Source organism: Trichosurus vulpecula, chromosome 7 (assembly GCF_011100635.1).
Source record: "Trichosurus vulpecula isolate mTriVul1 chromosome 7, mTriVul1.pri, whole genome shotgun sequence".
Taxonomy (NCBI): Eukaryota; Metazoa; Chordata; class Mammalia; order Diprotodontia; family Phalangeridae; genus Trichosurus; species Trichosurus vulpecula.
Genome location: NC_050579.1, coordinates 906,892 through 924,713, shown reverse-complemented (window position 1 = coordinate 924,713; position 17,822 = coordinate 906,892). Strand labels below are relative to the sequence as shown.

At 46.2% G+C, this 17,822-nt stretch overlaps 1 protein-coding gene across 5 annotated transcripts in view; it reads right to left on the bottom strand.

Moving 5' to 3' along the window:
• Positions 1 to 1,853: 1,853 nt before the first annotated feature.
• Positions 1,854 to 17,822, bottom strand: part of SAG (S-antigen visual arrestin) — a 34,068-nt gene continuing 18,099 nt past the window's right edge. For 3 of the 5 annotated variants that reach the window (XM_036769382.1, XM_036769381.1, XM_036769383.1), the window contains 5 exons: positions 16,020 to 16,157; positions 13,628 to 13,705; positions 11,783 to 11,806; positions 8,759 to 8,814; positions 8,250 to 8,679 (listed from right to left, as the gene is read on the bottom strand). In XM_036769382.1, the coding sequence (XP_036625277.1) occupies positions 8,552 to 8,679; positions 8,759 to 8,814; positions 11,783 to 11,806; positions 13,628 to 13,705; positions 16,020 to 16,157 (424 nt within the window). In that variant the 3' untranslated portion in view covers positions 8,250 to 8,551. Of the gene's footprint in view, positions 2,504 to 3,795; positions 3,806 to 8,249; positions 8,680 to 8,758; positions 8,815 to 11,782; positions 11,807 to 13,627; positions 13,706 to 16,019; positions 16,158 to 17,822 lie in introns of those variants that run through there. The other 2 variants (XM_036769386.1, XM_036769385.1) reach the window with 2 other exon arrangements.

The following is a 17,822-nucleotide window of genomic DNA, read 5'->3' as shown; positions in this document are numbered from 1 at the left end:
GACAGAGAGGTCACAGGAGTCCAGTCCTATTAGAATGTGAGCCTCTTGGAGGCAGTTTTTTCCTTTCTTTGTATCACCGTGGCTTAGCACAGTACCCAGTATTAGAGTACTTAAATGCTTGGTTATCCAGGGTGACCTTTGTAAAATGACCTGTTCCCTGGAGTCAGAGCAGGAAAGCTGGGATTGGTCATCATTGAAAAGGGCTGGTGGGGGGTGGGGGGAATTTCAGTTTCTAGGATTCCACAGACGATGTGAATGTGAATACTGTTAGTTCAAGTTTGTTTATTTTTTCAAGTCTAGGGTAGGCCCAGTGTAATATCAATTAAGGTGGGACTTTCTTACTGTTTTAAAATGATTAATCAAGTGTCTTGGTGCAAAGCCCCAGGCCCAAACCCCTATCTACTAGGTGCTTAAGCCTATGCGGGTGTGAAGCCCTCAGGGTCCTAAGGGGAGTTGCTAAGATCACAGCCAATAGTAGGAGCCTAAGTTCTGGTCACTAGATGACATTTGATGATGGCTAAAGAGGGTATAAAAAGCTAGAACAGAGCTATTTGGGGGGGGCCTCTCACTGTTAGAGGAATGTTGATGTGGAGACTCTGGGCAGCTGTAGTTAAGAGCCCCTCAGCTTGTGAACCTGGATGTTCAGACCTTGTTAAACTCTGGTGAGCGCGCACTGAGATGTGAGTCAGACAAGGTCTGCCTGTTGATGTTTGTAATTTGTTTGCATTTGCTCTGACGTTCAGGGTGCTGGCTTTTCCCCCTGAGTTGAGTGGATATTTGTATGCTGGATTGAAATAACATTGTTAGCCCCCTTAACGTTACTTTCCTTAGTAAAGCAGATCGAAAGAACCTGTGCTGGCAGTGTTCTTGTTGGGCTTGCGTTGGTCTTTCACCCCCACAGCAGCTGCTAGCCGGATTGTTACAATAGCCAGACCCTCCTCACCAAGGCCTTAATAAAGTTAAGCTGCTCGCCCTCTCCCAACAAGTGCTTGGTGGAAATGCCTGGTCTTGGAGTTGGGAGGTCTGGACCCTCTCACCATCCCAGGGCCAGCTGAGTGCTGTCTCTGCCTCAGCCAGCTCCTCTCAGGCTGTGAGAGGCAGGTCACATCTTTAGGGACCAAAGAAGCTTCCTCACTGAGAGTTCCTGCCACCAAAGAAATCACCCAAACCCTCAGAGACCAAAGGGCAGAGTACTGGTCTTCACCAGGGGTGGCTTGGCGTCTTGGGAGAGACCACTGGGCTTGGAAGTAGGAAGCCTGCCTTTGACACTGTGTGACACCAGGCATTGCACCTTGGTTCTTCATCTGGACTCAGTGGCTTATAAACCTACAATCCCATGAACTTTGAGTCTTGGAGAGTTGCCTGGGACACCAAGCCATCAAGTGACTTGTCAGCCTGGTCTAGAGGAAGGACTAGAACCCAGGCTTTCCTGACTCTGAGGTCAGCTCTTTCAACCCTGTGTCCTAGCACTTTGGGACTTGGATTCAAATCCCATTATTACCTGAGTAACCTTGGGCAAGTTACTTCCTCTGGGCCTTGGTTTACTCATCTATAAAATGAGGGGTATGGACTAGGCGGCTTCTAGGATCCCTTCCTGCTCTAAAGCTGTGATCCCAGACCTCTGAGGTCTTTTTACCTCCTAATCTGTGGCCTTGCTTTCTCCTTTCCTCATCAGATCTGAGTGCCTGCAGCTGGCTTCCATCCTGGATTCTGCCCCATGATGCTGCTCAGCCACTCCCTGATGTTTTGTGGCAGCTCCAACAGCCTAGGCCCTCTCTGGGTGGTCAACATGACACAAATTCACTGGGTTTTTAGCCACTATTCAAACTTTATTTATTTAAGCAACGGGGAAGGGGAAAGCTCCCGACACTACAAACTACTTCTGTCCTTTCTCTTGGCTCTTGGGCTCTCTGTGCTGACCTGGATGGCTGTGTGGTGCCACGAAGGGTCTGGAGGCAGACGCCTTGGTGACTGTGGGCAAACGACTCTACTTGGTATCACTGAGTATCGATGATCACTATCGGACTCCTCAGGTTGTTTGTTTCATGGTGTTTACGTTCACTGCGCTTTCTTGGTGACTTGATGATATACAAATCTCCCTTCTCAAATTAGCATGTGCTGAGCCCTCTAAGTGGTTTAATCTACAAACTGACTTAGTTTACCTAGAAAGCCTATTTAACGAGGTTTGTCTCCTAAGGAGATGGATGAGACTAGGACTCTGCCTAACTAAGTTGGTTCCACTTTCGTGACATTGCAGAAAACATGGGGCCTTAGCTCTTCCTCTGTAAAAGGAGGGGGTTGGACTGAGTGACCTTTGAGGGCCTTTCTAGATCTAGAGCCGCACCTATGAACTACATCCTCTGCACCAGCACCATTCAGTCTTTGTTCCATTCAGTCATCAGCTGCTGGTGCTTCTTTATCTTTTTTTTCTTCTTCATTGTCAGCAGCGTCTTTCAGATTTTGACGAGCAAACTCCTCAAAGACCAAATCTTCACCCGTTGAGCTGAAATGAAAGACAGACAAACATCCGCATCATCACACATTTTTTGAAGTGATGGCCAGAGTGTGGTTAGGAGCCTGCGGTCACTGCCCTCCATGTCGCACCCTGACCTCCTTCTGGCTCAGGGTTCTTTACCTCGTGGGCCTCTTTGGCAGTCTGGCGAAGCCTACAGATCTTTTCTCAGAATCATTTTTCTAAAAATCACCCTTGAAGTGTTAAATTTTGGTTAGAGGTTAGTGCAAAAAAAGAGATATAATTTTTTTCCATATGAGCTCAGAGACCCCCAGAAATCTGTGGCTTCTCCTGCCTTGGGATCTAAGCAGGAACATTGCTTGCCCCAGCTTGCCTTCTCATGCCACTTTTCTCAATGTTTTGATTTTTAAAATGTTCTTGAATTGGAATGAAAAACCAGAAATCTCTCTTTTCCTTTTCATCAGTGCCAGGTCTATCGTGAATGCTCTGAAATTTGCTCTTGAACAGTCCAAGGACCAGAAGAGAGGATGGATGGCTGGGCTGTTCCTGTAGAACATGGAGGAAACTCAGAGACCCACAGGGCATGCGGGTGTGTGCGCATGCACACACACAGACACACACACAAACACATCCACAGACACAAACACATACACACAACACACACACAGACACATACATAGACACACACACATACACACAGACACAGACACAGACACACTCTGTGAACTGGAACAGAGGAGAATGTAGCAGGTGATGAAGGGTGTGTGAGCATGGGCCTTGCCATCCACCCTGCCACTGCATCCTTAGGGATTCTGCCCCTTTTCCTCTGCCCTCACGTTAAACTTTTTTCTCTTCATTGTCTCTTCCACTTGGAGTGTGAGCTTCCCAAGAGAGAGGGCTGTCTCAGGTTGCTCTGTTTGCATCATCCAGTGCCAAGAATATCAGAAGCACCTAAGAAGTGCTTTTTCATGGATTCCTTCACTCGTTTACTCATTCATTCCAATAAAAACCTTAGCAGAACTGGAAGGGGTCTCAGAAGCCATCTAGTCCAACCTGGACTGAAGCAGCATCGCTTCTATGGGATCCTCAACAGGGGCTTGCAGACCCCTTGTGAGGGGCCACCTGCTACCTCCCTCGGCAGCTCCCTCTAATTTGGGCAGTTCTCATAGCTAAGAAGCCTTTTCTGATGCCCAGCTGAAACATCCTTCCTGGACCTTCCCTCCATGGATTGCTGCCTGGGACCAGGCAGAACAGAGCTGATCCCTCCTTCCTTCCCTGGACGACTTGTCAGGACCCCAGAAGGCAGGGTTAAAGGGTCTTACCTCTCCTTGGCTGTCAGCCGAGAGCAGGAAAAGGAGAGAAGGAAGTCATTAGTGAGCAGCAGCAGCAATGCATTTTCTTCTTTCTTTCTATCTGTATTATGGCTGTCATCTTGCCTGCCCATCAGTCACCTGTGTCTAGACTGACCAGGGTTCCTGTCCCTGCTTTCCCTTGTGACAAAGGAAAACAAGGAAGCAAAGCCAACTCATTCAGAGACCCTATTTAGTGGCTTAAGGCAGGCAGTCTCCCTGTCACAGGGACGCTAGAGTCATTTCTTGGGGAATGAGCAGGTCTGAGGGCACAGTCCTTTCAATCTTGTGGCAAGAGGAATAAGAGGCATGGGTTGGGTGAATCAAAGAATGAGGTCCACTCCTTCCAGCCTCCAGGGCTTTTCCTACTTGAAAGACTTTTCTGCCTTCTTACCTTTAAAGATTTTTTTTAAATATTATTTTTTTATTGATTTCTAGCGATCATCAAACAAGCACAAATATTTCTGCGCAGAAAAAAGAACCAAAAAGATTGCAAACAAGATGGGGAGCTTTGGTTAAAGCCAGTTTGCTCTAAGTCTGCCTTCCTTCTTGGTCCATTAGCCCATCCCCCATGCTTAACCCACTGCCTCTAATGCTCCTTCCAGTCTAGGACCCTTGGGATTGAATCTGTACATGTCAAAAGTTAAGGCCACGGTCTCCCTGGTGGGTGGCTCAAACTGCACCGGAGGTGAAGGAGCCTCAGAGATCATGAAATCCAATTTCCTCATTTTACAGGAGAAGCCAAGTCCCTGAGGGATTAAGGGACTGGCTCAGAGTCGCCCAGCCCGTAAGTGCTGGGGGCAGAATTTTAACTCAAGTTCCAGACTCCAAGCACAGCCCTCTACCCCCGAGAAGATTCCTCACACTCAGCCCAGCTCCCAGGGCCTGTGGAATGAGAAGCCCTGGTCCCATCATTTCACCTAAAGTCCCATGGATACACTCACTCGTATGCATCCCCTTCCCCTCCCAGATTGTTACCCCTGCTTGGACTTTTATTTCTTTTGAAGCTCCCCCACTGGCACATTTGGGCCGGTGTTTGGTTAATGCCTCATAAACTGAAGCATCCGTTTCATATTTATTCACACCGATTGGGCATTTTAAGAGGCTGCGTGTTAATAAGTCCAAAAGTGTGTGAAGATCGATTTTAATAGAATTTGTTTTCCTTTTCACATACTTTACAATGAATAACCCTCAGCACACATCTGAGAGGTGCTGTTGGAGACACCAGGAAATTTGTGTTGTCGTGGGTTTGAAATGTCTGTATTAGTTACTTGTTATTTACGACTATGTCTTGAAAACACACAGTCATGGAACACTTCTGTGGACTCCCACAGTGTTATGTAGTTAGCTTACATCACAGCATTCACTCGGCCTGTTCATCCTGTTCACCTCTCATGCATGTCTTCCCATAAGTTCACCAGAAGGAGTCCACCCAATGTACATGGAGTCCTTCCATGGGTTTTCCTCACATCATAAAGATGCCAAAGGAGCAACCAGTGGTTGGTGATACAGGTGAAATTTGGCAACCATGACAAGCACGATGGGACTTGGGAAGAGCCTCACAAACCACTGGTGGATAGCCAGAGTTCTACCAAAGGACCGAAGGCCATTTTTTGATGCTAAAATCTGGGATTCTGGGCCTAACTCCAGTTTTATGAAGGTTTGGAAGGCTTCTGGCTATCCCATGGTTCTTAAAGACGGCACGTAGATGATATAAGAACAAATGAGTCAAAAACAGATGAATGGCATTCTCTCCCCGCAAAATATATGACCACAAAAATGCATGTGGCAAAGCGCCTGTGGGTGAGAGTGGATACAAAATTATTTTTAAAAGTTTGAGCCATTTTACAAGTTCCAAAGTAACTACGGGTGGCCTATTCAGTATTAAATGCAAATTTCTATATTAGGGGACCAGAAAGGCTGAGAAACAGGTTAGAAAGCCCCAGAAAAACCAAAAGCTGCTTGTTAAGTTGTCTACACTTCACATCTACTTTTGCTGATCTAGTAAATGTTATTTGTACTGTGTAGGCTGGGGGGACTTAACCTTTTCTGTGATATGGACCCCCTAGGCAGTCTGGTGAAGCCCCTTCTCAGAACCATGTTTTTAAATGCAGAAAATAAAACATGGAGGATTACAAAGTAACCAATTATATTGAAATATACTTGTCAGAATTTTTTAAAGTTCCCAGATGAGAGAGAGAGAGAGAGAGAGAGAGAGAGAGAGAGGGAAGGAAGGAGGGTGGGAAGGGAGAGAGAAAGACAGGGAGGACGGAAAGAGAGGGAGGGAAGGAAAGAAGAGAGATGGAGAGGTAAGGAAAGTGGAAGAGAGAGAGAGACAGAGAGAGAGAGAGAGAGAGAGAGAGAGCACAAATCTGCCTGTTATATTGACCATTCCTACAATTCTAAGACTCAAACCTTGTCTTTTCTAAGTGGCATCTCAGTCTTAATGGAGTTCTGCCACCTGGGAGGAAACAACCCAGACCCAACTCTGCTCTTTCACACCTTGTCCTCCACACTGGAGAATCCCAGGGCCCTTCAGAGAGTCCAGAACACTCTCTGTCTCTGTCTCTCTCTGTCAGTACTAAGGTACTAAGAAGGGCCCTTTCTGGGTGACTTTTGACTTTCTTCTCACTAACCCTCCATATAGTATCCTTCTCTGTGCAATTGCCAGCCACATGCTGACATTTTAAGTTAGCACTTAAAGAACATCATTACTAGAAGTTATATAATAATAAAGATTATAATTGTTCTTATCTCACATCATATTTCTGAATGAAAAAACTATCCACTGAAAACATCTTTTAGAAACTAGGCACCTCGCTTCAGGGAGACAGGCCCGTTGGTGCCCTTTGGGTGAGTCATTCTGGAAAGCAATTTGGGACTGTGCCTCCCAGGCGATTCTATTATTTACCCAGCAGGGCCATGTCTAGGTCTCCACCCCAAAGAGAGCAAAGAAAGAGGAAAAGGCTTAACAGATACATAGATATATCTATATCTATACCTACACATACGTTTATACACATATATTTTAATTATAACACCTCTTGTATAATGGCAAAGAAATGAAGCTAAAACAGCACGCACCCGTTTCAGACTGGCTAAACACATTTTGGTGTGAATGATGATGAAGGAGATGGTTTCAGAGAAACCAGGGAAGCTTTCTATGAATCAATGGAAAGTGAAATGACAGTGGAGGGCAGAGCCAAGATGGCCGGGTGAAAACAGCATCTCACAGAGCTCTCACACAAATTCTGTCAGATACCCCTAAAAAAAAAAAGAAACTAGGCACCTCTTAGATTTCTATGTATGCATAAAGACTGACTGTGTTTGGCCACTTAAGAACGATGCAGCAAAGCGGCTTCAAATGAAGGGGGAGTGGTTTGAACATCTCCATGTGGGAACCATGGGAGAGTGAGTTCTGCAGTTCTGACTCCAAAGCTGTGGCCGCAGGAAAGGCGAGGAGAGTTAGGGGAAAGCAACAACTAGCCTTGGAGTCAGACAATGGGTTTAAATCCTGGCTCTGATGCTGACACATTTGGACGTTTATAGTGTCTACTGTAGGGCAGGCCCCATGCTAGGCATCAGGGACATAAAGACCAAAGGGAAAAATTCCCGGTGAGTTACTTTACATCTTGGTAGAGGGGAAAGAACACTGGGTTTCTAATCTAAGGACCTGGGTTCAAATTCTCACTCTTCTTCGTAGCTATGTGACTTTGGCATGGCAGATCACTGCATCTTTCTGGAATTCAGCTCCTCACCAGTAAAACGAGGGCTTGGCCTGGTTAGCCTCTGGATCCAGGTCTAGGTCAACAAGCCTCCATTTCCCCATCTGCAAAATGGTGAGGATACAACACATGCCACCTACTGGGGTTTCTAAGGCTTAAAATGTCCTCGATGCCTGTGGGATTTGGGGAAAGAACTTCGTTTCTTGTTGCATTCATTTCTGAAACAGAATCAAGGCCTGGAACAGGAAGGGGCCTCAGAGGCGTTTGAGGCCAAATCTCTCATTTGAGAGGGGGAGAAGGTGAGGCCCAGAGGAGGAAGTGCCTTGCTGTGGTCAAGCCGGTCACAAGGGTCAGAGGTGGGATTCCAACCTAAGCCTGTGACTCCACACAGAAGCAAGGCCTTTGCCACTGTCCCGCACCGTGGAACTGCGCTGTACCTGGGCCGTTGCTCAGCACTTATCTACCGCGTCCCAGGGAGGGCCTTCCATGGAGGGTGTCCTCTGCACTGGTGAATCCCAGCTCCCTTCAGATGGTCCAGAACACTCTGTCTCTGCCTCTCTCCCTCTTTCCCCATCCATATACACACAATACATATACATTTATCCAAATACACATGTACATACAAAATATTATTCATGTATCATGCACACATCCACAATATATATGTGAATACATGTGTCTATACACATATGTACACATACATGTGTGTATTAGGGTACTGTAAGTCATGCATTTCAGTTTCAATTGTACTTTTTCTCTCCCAACAAAGCGAGAGGGCTTTGAAGCTTTAGCACTGGAAGAAATCTTGGAGACCATTTAATCCAGTTCTCTCATTTTACAGATTAGGAGCCTGAGGCACAGAGAGGGAAAGGAAGCAGCCCAAGGTCACATCGCTGGGAGGACTCCTGGACCAGTGCCCTTTCCGCTTAGGGCACACTGTGTAGGAGAGGGTGTTCAGAATCACTGACAGTAAAGCCCGACATTCATGCTGGAAATCTGGGGCCCTATACCTCACACGTGCTACTAAATTGTTCTGTCCATAAAGCAAGGCTAACATCTGTTCCAGTTTGGGGGGATGTCTTGAGGATTCCTTTGGATGCAGAGAATTTCTGCACATCTGGCCATTCTCTTCCTAGAAGAGGAAGCATATTAAGAGCAAATAATCACGAGGAATGAAAAATCAGGGCCACCAGAAGCATGGAATGACTGACCTGGGTCTGCAGGCTGGGGGTGCATGAGGCGGAATGGTAAGTCAGTGCACACTTCACTGTAAGAAAAGGAGAGGACTGGGGTAAACATGCAAACACAGATAAATATTTAACAGATCTACATGCACACATATGAAGTTCCCTCAGGATGAAAGTTAAAGAAAAATTGGGCAAGATATTAACACAAGAAATCTATCGGTGGTCAAGTTCCAATTTCTCCCAAAAGCCTTTGGCCTGCAATGGAGCCGAGGAGCCGCGCTCTTAGGCTGCTGATGCTCCTGGTCATCAGCCTCATCGACATGGTAAAAAGTGGTGAGATCTTTGTGGGAGAGGAGCCCCCTTTCTCTCCTCATAAACTAATCTGGCTACGGCATAGAAACATCATGTAATATTACAGCACTCTAGGGGACAGTGAAGGGGAAAATTTTAGAGAAACACTGGAGGACATGTATGAAATGATGCCGAGTAAAGAAAGCAGGGTCAGATGACAACACAGCATAAATGGAGGTGCTAACTTGGGTCAAGCCAAAAGGATACTATTGGGATCCTAGTCCAGTTTGGTAACCCTAGTTCAATTAGACCCTTTCACAGAGACTTCGCATATTTTTAAGAAAGAAAGAGAATAGACTCTTAGGGTGCTATACTTTAAGTGTCACGGCTGGACACAAACTGAAGCATAGAGAGAAAGGATTAAATAAACTTCTTTTCTGAGAGACTGAGTAACTATCATAGAGAAAGTCTGAGGAGATACTGTGAGAGAAATATTTTGTAAAGAGACATGAATAGAACTTTAAAGAGAATTACCATCCTGAGAGAACTGTTTTTCTCGAGTTGAAGAAGAGTTAGTGGCAGCATTCCTGAGAGTATTTTATTCCACATCTCTCCTGTAGAGAGGTGACTCAAACCATGGACTATATTCATGGTAATTAATTGTAAATAATTGTTTTTGTTTTATTATTTGCTATTTAGTTGCTACTATAATGAACTGCATGAGCTGTTAAGCCTATAAAATGGGTCTTGGGAGAGGGTTTGAATTTGATAGAAAGAGAAATGAAAGCTTAGGGTAAAAAGTTTCTCTGGTTTATAAACTAGGGCAGGGGCTCAGAGCTAATTTGTTACTTAATGAAACTACATTTCTATTTTTTTATTTGGTAATATCAGAACATCTCCTGATTGCCTTAGAACACAAGGAGAGAATTAATGAGGAAATGAGCCAGTAGAAATTGGAGAGAAGTAAGGGTTGGTATAATTTCCAGCTAGAGTAAGGAAACACAGCCCATCCAATCCTTCCCAGGCTTGATGTGGGTTGTCATCCTATATAAAATTTGCTACATTTGGAGATGTAGTACCTAGGCCTGCTACACTACCAAAGTTAAAGTATACTTCCTGTCTACTGGCAACTGATACACTACAAAGGTGGAAAGTAATGGGTTCCACCAGTGGCATTGCTGCTATTAGACGAAGCTTTCCAGAAATTAAATGATTTCAGGGAATGTGCTTTTTAAGGGCCATTGTTTGGGTGTTTGTTGGAATGTGTTTATTTTGTCAAAATTAAATTATAAATAAAAAAATAGCAATCTGGAAGACTGGTGAACAAGAGTGAAGGGGGTGTTGTATAAGTACAGACCTGTAAAGAATTTATTGTGATAGCCTGAGGTTAAGAGATGGAAGAGGAATCAGAAAGAAAACAGGGAGAAGAAGGTGAAGAGGGAATAAAGAAAGGACAAAGAGAGGAAAGATGAGAGAGCGGTTTTTCTCTGTGCTCATGACATACACACACCCCCTTGTCTTATGACCTCTGGCCACAATATTGCTATTTCCTCCAGAGTCATCCCTCATCTCTGATCACCTGAGAACCTTTCTCCCTCTCAACACAAAACTCAGTGCCTCATATCCTCAGGAACCAAATCCAATGAGCAAATGAATGTTTATTGAGTTCCTGCTATCACAAAATGAACTGTGCTAGACAGAAAATTGGTCCCTAAGCCCTGTCTCATTCAGTAGTCAACAAACATTTATTAAACACCTACTATGTGCCAGTCATTGTGTTAGGTGCTAAGGATACAGGCAAAACCAAAATAGTCCTTGCCCTCAAGGGGCCTAATTTGGGGGTGTAATTTCCAAGGGGAGTCACTAGCTGCAGATTCCATGAGGCTGAGGTGAGATGGAATGGGTACCTAAAGCCTGGAGATGTGATACCATGTATGGACACAGCAAGACGGCCAGTTTGGCTGCAGCACTGAGAACATGAAGGAGAGAAATGGGCAGCAAGGCTGGAAAGGCTGCTGTAGCCAGAGGTGACTAGCTTTCACAGTCAAACAAAAGAGCCCCTTGAGCAGGGGACTGGTGTGCTTTATCAGTCTGGTAGCTGTACCAAGGATGGACTGGAGACCAGAGATACTGGAAGAATGTGGGAGGCGGGACCCATTAGAAGGCAATTGAAATACTGTATGGGAGAAGTGATGGGGCTTGAACCAGGTGGTGTGTGAGTGCAAAGAAAAGGAAAGACTAGAAATGTGATTGAAGTAGAATTGACAAGATTAGTGAACAGACTGGATGTGGGGTCGGGGTACAAGGGGAGGATTAAGGATGACTCCAATATTGTGAACCAGGGGGGCTGGAAGTTTGGAAGAGGGGAGTATTCAGGGCTGCAAGATGAGTTCTACTCCAGACGTGATGAGCTGGAGATGCTCAGGAGACACTGAGTGTGAAATGGCCAGGGGGCAGCGGGAGTTTAGGAGAGAGACTTGGGCTGAGAATTATAAATATAGAGCTGAGAGTTATCTTCAGAGAGAAGAGCTGCATTCATGAAAGCAGATGAGAGAAAGAGATGGAGAGAGAGATGGGAATGGGGAAGGAGAGGGAGAGAGAGATGGGAATGGGGAAGAAGAGGGAGAGAGAAAGAGAGAGAGAAGAGAAGAGAGAAGAGAGAGAGAGAGAGAGAGAGAGAGAGAGAGAGAGAGACAGACAGACAGAGAGCTTATTTTAATAATGTGGATGACAATAGAAGAAAGAAGATCAACTTACCTAGAGGTGAGGTCTCCCAGAAAGCTAGGAAACACACAAAATGGAAAGCCGTTAAATCAAACAGCTCCACATCATTTAGTTAATGGAAGTTCTCGTCGCCATAGCCAAGTTCAGGAACTTTCTCCCCTAGTTCATCTCAACTCCGTGGTCCCACCACCCACTTACAGCTTGATTCTCTCTAGCTTAAGAGGACTAGGTAAGAACTGGAAACAGGAACATGAGAGAACCAGATGAAACAAGAAGATCAGCCCCATCCTGGGAATGTGTCCTGGATCTGGGGCAGGGGCATGACCTTGGTTCCTGGCTTTGCCTCTTCCTGCCAGTGGGAGCTGGGACGCTTGTCCCAGAAACTGGGCCTCAGTTTCCTTCCCTGCCAAGTGGGGTGGTTGAATTTGATGGTCTCTGAGGGTTCTTTCCAGCTCAGATCTATGATCTGATGATCAGACTGTCTCTCCAGGGTGCCAGGAGATAACGAACATGTCAGTTGTTTGTGGTCTGTCCTTTGAACTCAAATACTAACTATAAATGCTAGCCATTTTTTATATCCATATGGGAAAAAACTGGAGAGAGCTTCCCATTTTAAGAAATATTGCTAATGGGAAAAACATGTGAATGGAACCTATTTAGAGTAAGTGGAAATATTCCTCCCTACTTAGGGTTCTAGGATTTTAGGGCAGGAACCTTGAAGTGCAAACATCTCCTTCTACCTGAAGACAGTGCCATTGGTGACTTGGCCACGGCCACCTCCAGAGTCAGTGACTCAGGTCTGTACATCACTCTGGCTTCCAGACTGGGCTCCCTTGAGACAGGCAGGCAGAGCTGGGTCCTGAGCCAGGCCTGAGGGCAGCTCCCAAGGCTGGGAGGCTCAGCCTTTGGGTGATGGGAAGTGAAGATAAGCTAGAACCAAGCCCTCCTCTGGAAAGTCACAAAGGGAGAATCTGATTTTCCAGATGCAAGAATTTGTTTGGAACTCTGGTGTCTGGATACTTCCCAGAAAAACACAAAACTTTCTCCACTTCTCCAGGCAGTTGACCCAGTGAACAATAGACCAGACACCTGGAGAGCTGAAGATTGTGTTTTAGGCCAACCAGACTTCTGGGTCATGTTTTTTCCCTTTATGCCCCTTCACTCCCAACCTAGATACTAATTGTAGTCAAATGAATGAAAAACTGAGGAGGTCTCAGGTGGACATTCAAAAAAATGCTTATGGGGCAGCTAGGTGGTACAGTGAGTAGAGCACCAGCCCTGGAGTCAGGAGGACCTGAGTTCAAATCTGACCTCAGACACTTGACACACTTACTAGCTGTGTGACCTTGGGCAAGTCGCTTAACCCCAATTGCCCTGCCTTCCCCCCTCCAAAATAAAATGCTTCTTTGGGACCATTTTAGGAAGTAATGAGTTGGGAGTATTATCCTTAGCTCCTTGTTCCTCGTATCTGTAACTAGGCTTTGTCCTAGGGTGTTGCCACGAGAAGACACGCTTCCTCCCTGTACTTCACGACTCAGGGTCCTCCACCAGCCTGCACTGTGGACTCTTGTTCTCTCTGGGACTCTGTCCTCTTTTGGGGATCCTCCTTTTCCCCAAGCACCCCAGAAACACAGGCAGATTCTCTAAGACACCAAGTCCTCTCAGAATGTTGGTCTCCTCTAGGGTCCCTCCCTCTTGCCCCCACTGCCTTTCACTTTTTTTTGGCCCAGGTGAAAGAATTCTTAGGAAGAGCGCGGCTCCTACTTGTTCAGTTGGATAGGCTCAGTGACAGGCGGATGGCTCAGGAGAGCCTCGAAGGCCTTTTTCCATCACCTACAAAGAAGATGGAGATGATTCTCTTCATCTTAGGACACTTACCCTGAGACGGTGAGCTTCACTTTGATCTGATACGCCACTAGAATTCCCAGCACTGTTCGGTCTATCCCCTCCTTAATGCTGCCCAAGAAGAGAAACAAGAGTGAGGGTGATGGTCCAGAAAAGGGGCATTTAGGGGCCTGGTGACAGGTACACAGGTGTTCTTGTCTTTGTCATTTCTTACGTGAAGTCATGACAAGAATACCCTCTCGAGAGACTGGAGAACCAAGCCAGAGAACTGGAAATCCAAGAACTTAATACCAACTGTGGGGGGAAATTCACCTCACTTCCTGGTGACCTCCCAGTGTGGAAATTCCTTCCTTTCACTGATATCTTACCCGTAACCCTGAGCCTCCTGAGGGCATTGGTCCCTCACATGACTTGGCCTCAGGTAGGGCATAAAGCCAAGGAGAGTCTAATGCTTCACTGGAAACCAAATGTTCCCAACTCTGAGGCTAGTTCAACATCCAACAGCCCTCACTGCCTCTCTCTAATTATTACTGCTAATTAAGTGGTCATTTCGTTGTTCCTATAGGGCAGCAATGTTAACGTCAGAGCCCTCTAAACTTCAGGGCTCTGGGCCAAAGCCCAATCCCACGGTAAGTCCTTGTCCCAGGAGCTGGGAGTCTTTGTGTTGAACACTAGGCTACTTGGTCTGAGTGCTGTATACCTTATCTGTTCCACTGATTGCTTTAACTCATTTTGAGAATTATTGCTTTGTAATCTAGATTGAGATCTGGGGTTTGCAGGCCCCCTTCATTCCCACTGGTTTTTCATTATTACCCTCAAGATTCTAGAGACTTTTTGCCTCTATAGGAATTTTGTCATTATTTTTCTAGTCCTATAAGTTAATCCTTGGGTAGTTTGGCACAGAACTCAATAGGTAAATTAATTGAGGTAGTATTGTAATTTTTATTACATTGACTCGTCCTACCCATGAACAATGAATATTTCTCTAATTATTCAGGTCTGTCTGTATTTCTATAAACAGTGGTTTGTAGTTGTGTTTATGTAATTCCTGTGTTTATCTTGGTAGTTAGATTCCCAAGTATTTTATACATTTTATAGTTAGTTGAAATGGCTATAAAGCTATCCTCCAGCATCCCTCACCCTGTTGGGGGAGGGGCAGGGGGAAGCTATTGCTGCTGAGACCAGCCAACTTAAGTCACCTATATGGTACCACGATTCATACAATTATACCAGCTAGCATTTATAGAACGCTTTAGGTTTACAAAGTAACATTCTCTCATTTTCTCCTCACAATAACCTTGGGAGGTAGGTGTTATCATTATCCTCATTTTACAGGTGAACAGACTGAGGTAGATATTGGTTAAGCGCCTTGCCCAGGGTCACCCAGCCGGTGAGTGTCTGAGGCTAGATTTGAACTCAGGTCTTCCTGAGTCCAGGCCCAGGTATCTGTGTACTACTGAACCACCTAGTGGAACCAAGTGTAGGGTTATAGGCTACCGCGGAGTTTTAAACTTCTGGGGAGGGGGAGAGCGCAGCCTAAAATCGATAGCAGCAGGAGCTTCCATTCCCCCACTGACAGATGGATTTCCATGAAAATGAATCAGACTTCAAGGGACAAGAAGGTTGAAGCAAATCCCATTTCCCGGCCCTGATTCGTAATCAGCTGGCCTTTGGCTCTGGCCCTGTGGTCCACGCTCGCTTTTCTGTGGACTGAATTCCCTTCCTCACACCTCCCTTTCACCCCTAGCTAGTGTATCTATTTGTCACTATCTGGGGCTCAAGGACACAGCGCTCTCATAAGCACCATCCCCGCTCAGGCCATTGATGGCTCCACTCCCTTCCAGCTGCTTGGGGTTGCAGGGCTCCTAGCTCCCCACAGCCACCAAAGATGGAGGCAAGGCAGCCCTGCAGAGCCGGCTCAAGCAAACATCTCCACCCTGAAATGACAGCTCCGGATCCAGGGCAGTCACGTCTCCAGGGACAAAGCAACAGCTCCAGGTCCCCCAGGTCCACGGGAGTCATGTCTCCAGGGACAAAGGTAACAGTCGCAGAAAAGGTCCTTCCTACTGAGTGCCTTCCAACAGAAAGGAGGCTGGCATCATGGCTTAATGGAGAGTGCTGGCTCGGGAGGTCGGGGTTCAAATCCTGCCCCAGACACCTCCTCGCTGTGTGATGTTGGCCTAGTCACTTAGCTCTCTGGGCCTCAGTTTCCTCATCTATAAAATATGGGGGAAGGGCTGGCTAGATGGCCTCTGACCTCCCTTCCTGTTCTAGATCAACGACCCTATGACCTCCCTGGACCTCTGTAAGATGGCCTGGACAGCCTCTCGGAGCCCGTCCGGCTCCTGAGCCATGATCCCCTGACAGTGCTGCCTGTTGTTGCCGTTTGTGATAACGCTGGCTAGTGTCACCTCAAAGAACTCACATGGTGCTGGAGGCCAAGTTTGTGTCTTCGTGCTTGATTTTTCCATCCAGGGCAATGCCCCGCCTTTCTCGATTATTAGCCAGCAAGGGGGTAAGCATCAACGTCTTTGTTAAGGTTCCATTGGGTGGCACTTTTTCACTAGAAGGAAAAAAATATCAAAACTTATCAGAACTCAAATTGGAAGCCCCAAAGCCCTAGAGGATCCGTTAGGAAAATAAGACCCATGCTCGACTCTGTCTCCTTTTATGGGTAGGCATTCCTTCCTCCACGTGGCCAAAGTTCATGGGGAAACTCATTGTGGGCAAACAATAAGGACCACACCCCCAGGAGAGATGCTTGGGAAGTCTCCAATCGAAAAACCAGAAGGCACTTGGGTAAAATGTAAACTAGGCCAGTGGCAAAACCAAGACACTCCATGAAGGGACTAACATACTTGAAGTCACTCACATTGTTAGCACAGCCTGACTTATTGACATTTAACAGACACCTCGGACTGAGGTTGGACTAAAAGGTAACAGGTAAGCTGGAGAGTGAGGAGCTCAAGTGGGTTCAAATCCAGTCTCTGTCTCTTGGTTACCACCATGACTTTGGACAAGCCTCTTGGGACCTCAGTTCCTCATCTATCCTATGAAGGGATCAGTCTGATCGGCCTCTGGGGTCCCTCGTGTCTCTAAATCGATGACCCTATGCTTCTCCTCGCTAGCAGACAGAGTCCCGATGTCTAGACCAAGAGGAAGGGTCAAATAAAGCCCTGATGGCTCTGATGGTCAGAGGCAACTTGGGGGGTCTGGGTCCACTGGGGACTCATGTAATCCCCTGGAAAGAAGGTTCTATGTGTCTGAAATGCAAAAGATGTTTAAACATGCACTGTGTACTTTTATTTAGGTCTGTGCTTCATGTGGTATCATATCATGAAGTAGCCGTTTTGAAAATAAGCGATGTTAGTTTTGTAAATCAGTTTGTATTTCCTGATGCTCTCTCATGCCTGGTCTGTGGCACTGCTGTGCCTGGTAATGAACTAGACAAAGCCCCCAAACCTCGAGTGTGCAAAGAAGGAACATGGAGCCAGAAATCTGATCCTCAAAAAAGCCTTCACAGAAGGGGGCTGTGGAAGTTTCCTTGCACCAAGCAATAAGAAGTCTCAGGATCTGGACCTTCCCTGAAGTCCTCAACATGACAAGGGGATGACCCTGAGTTCTCAAGAGCTGTATTAGGTAGAGTGGAAGCCCTGGCAGGTCCTTCCAACAAGGAAAGGCTCCAAGGAGGGGCCTGACAAAGGAATAGCCCAGGTAGGCATGGAGAGGGCCTACACCAGAATGGGACACCCCATCTCCCACCTCTAGGCCTTTGCATCACATGCACCCTCCTTAGCACCGCCTATTACATCACAGAATCTCTAGTCTCCTTCCAAGCCAATTACCGTGTCTTCTTCCCCTCCCTAAATGAGATCGCTTTGTATTTACTCTGTCTTTGTTTTGTTTCAACTTACATGGGTGCCTGTTGTCTCCTATTAAAATAGAAGCTCCCTGAGGATAGGTCTGTTCCACTTTTGTCTTCCTATCTCCAGCATCCAACATGGGGCCTGGCACACATAGAAGGTGCTTAATAAAAGGCTTATTGATCACAAAATGACAAATGCATTTATTGGTCACGTTGATCATCTTTGGTCCAACTGACAGGCATTTATTAAGCCCCTACTATGCACACACTACTCTGGAGATCCCAAAGCAAAAATGAAGCAATCCCTGCTCTCTAGGAGGTTACATTCTACGGGAATCGACTTTGTTCTAGGCTCCGTGCTGG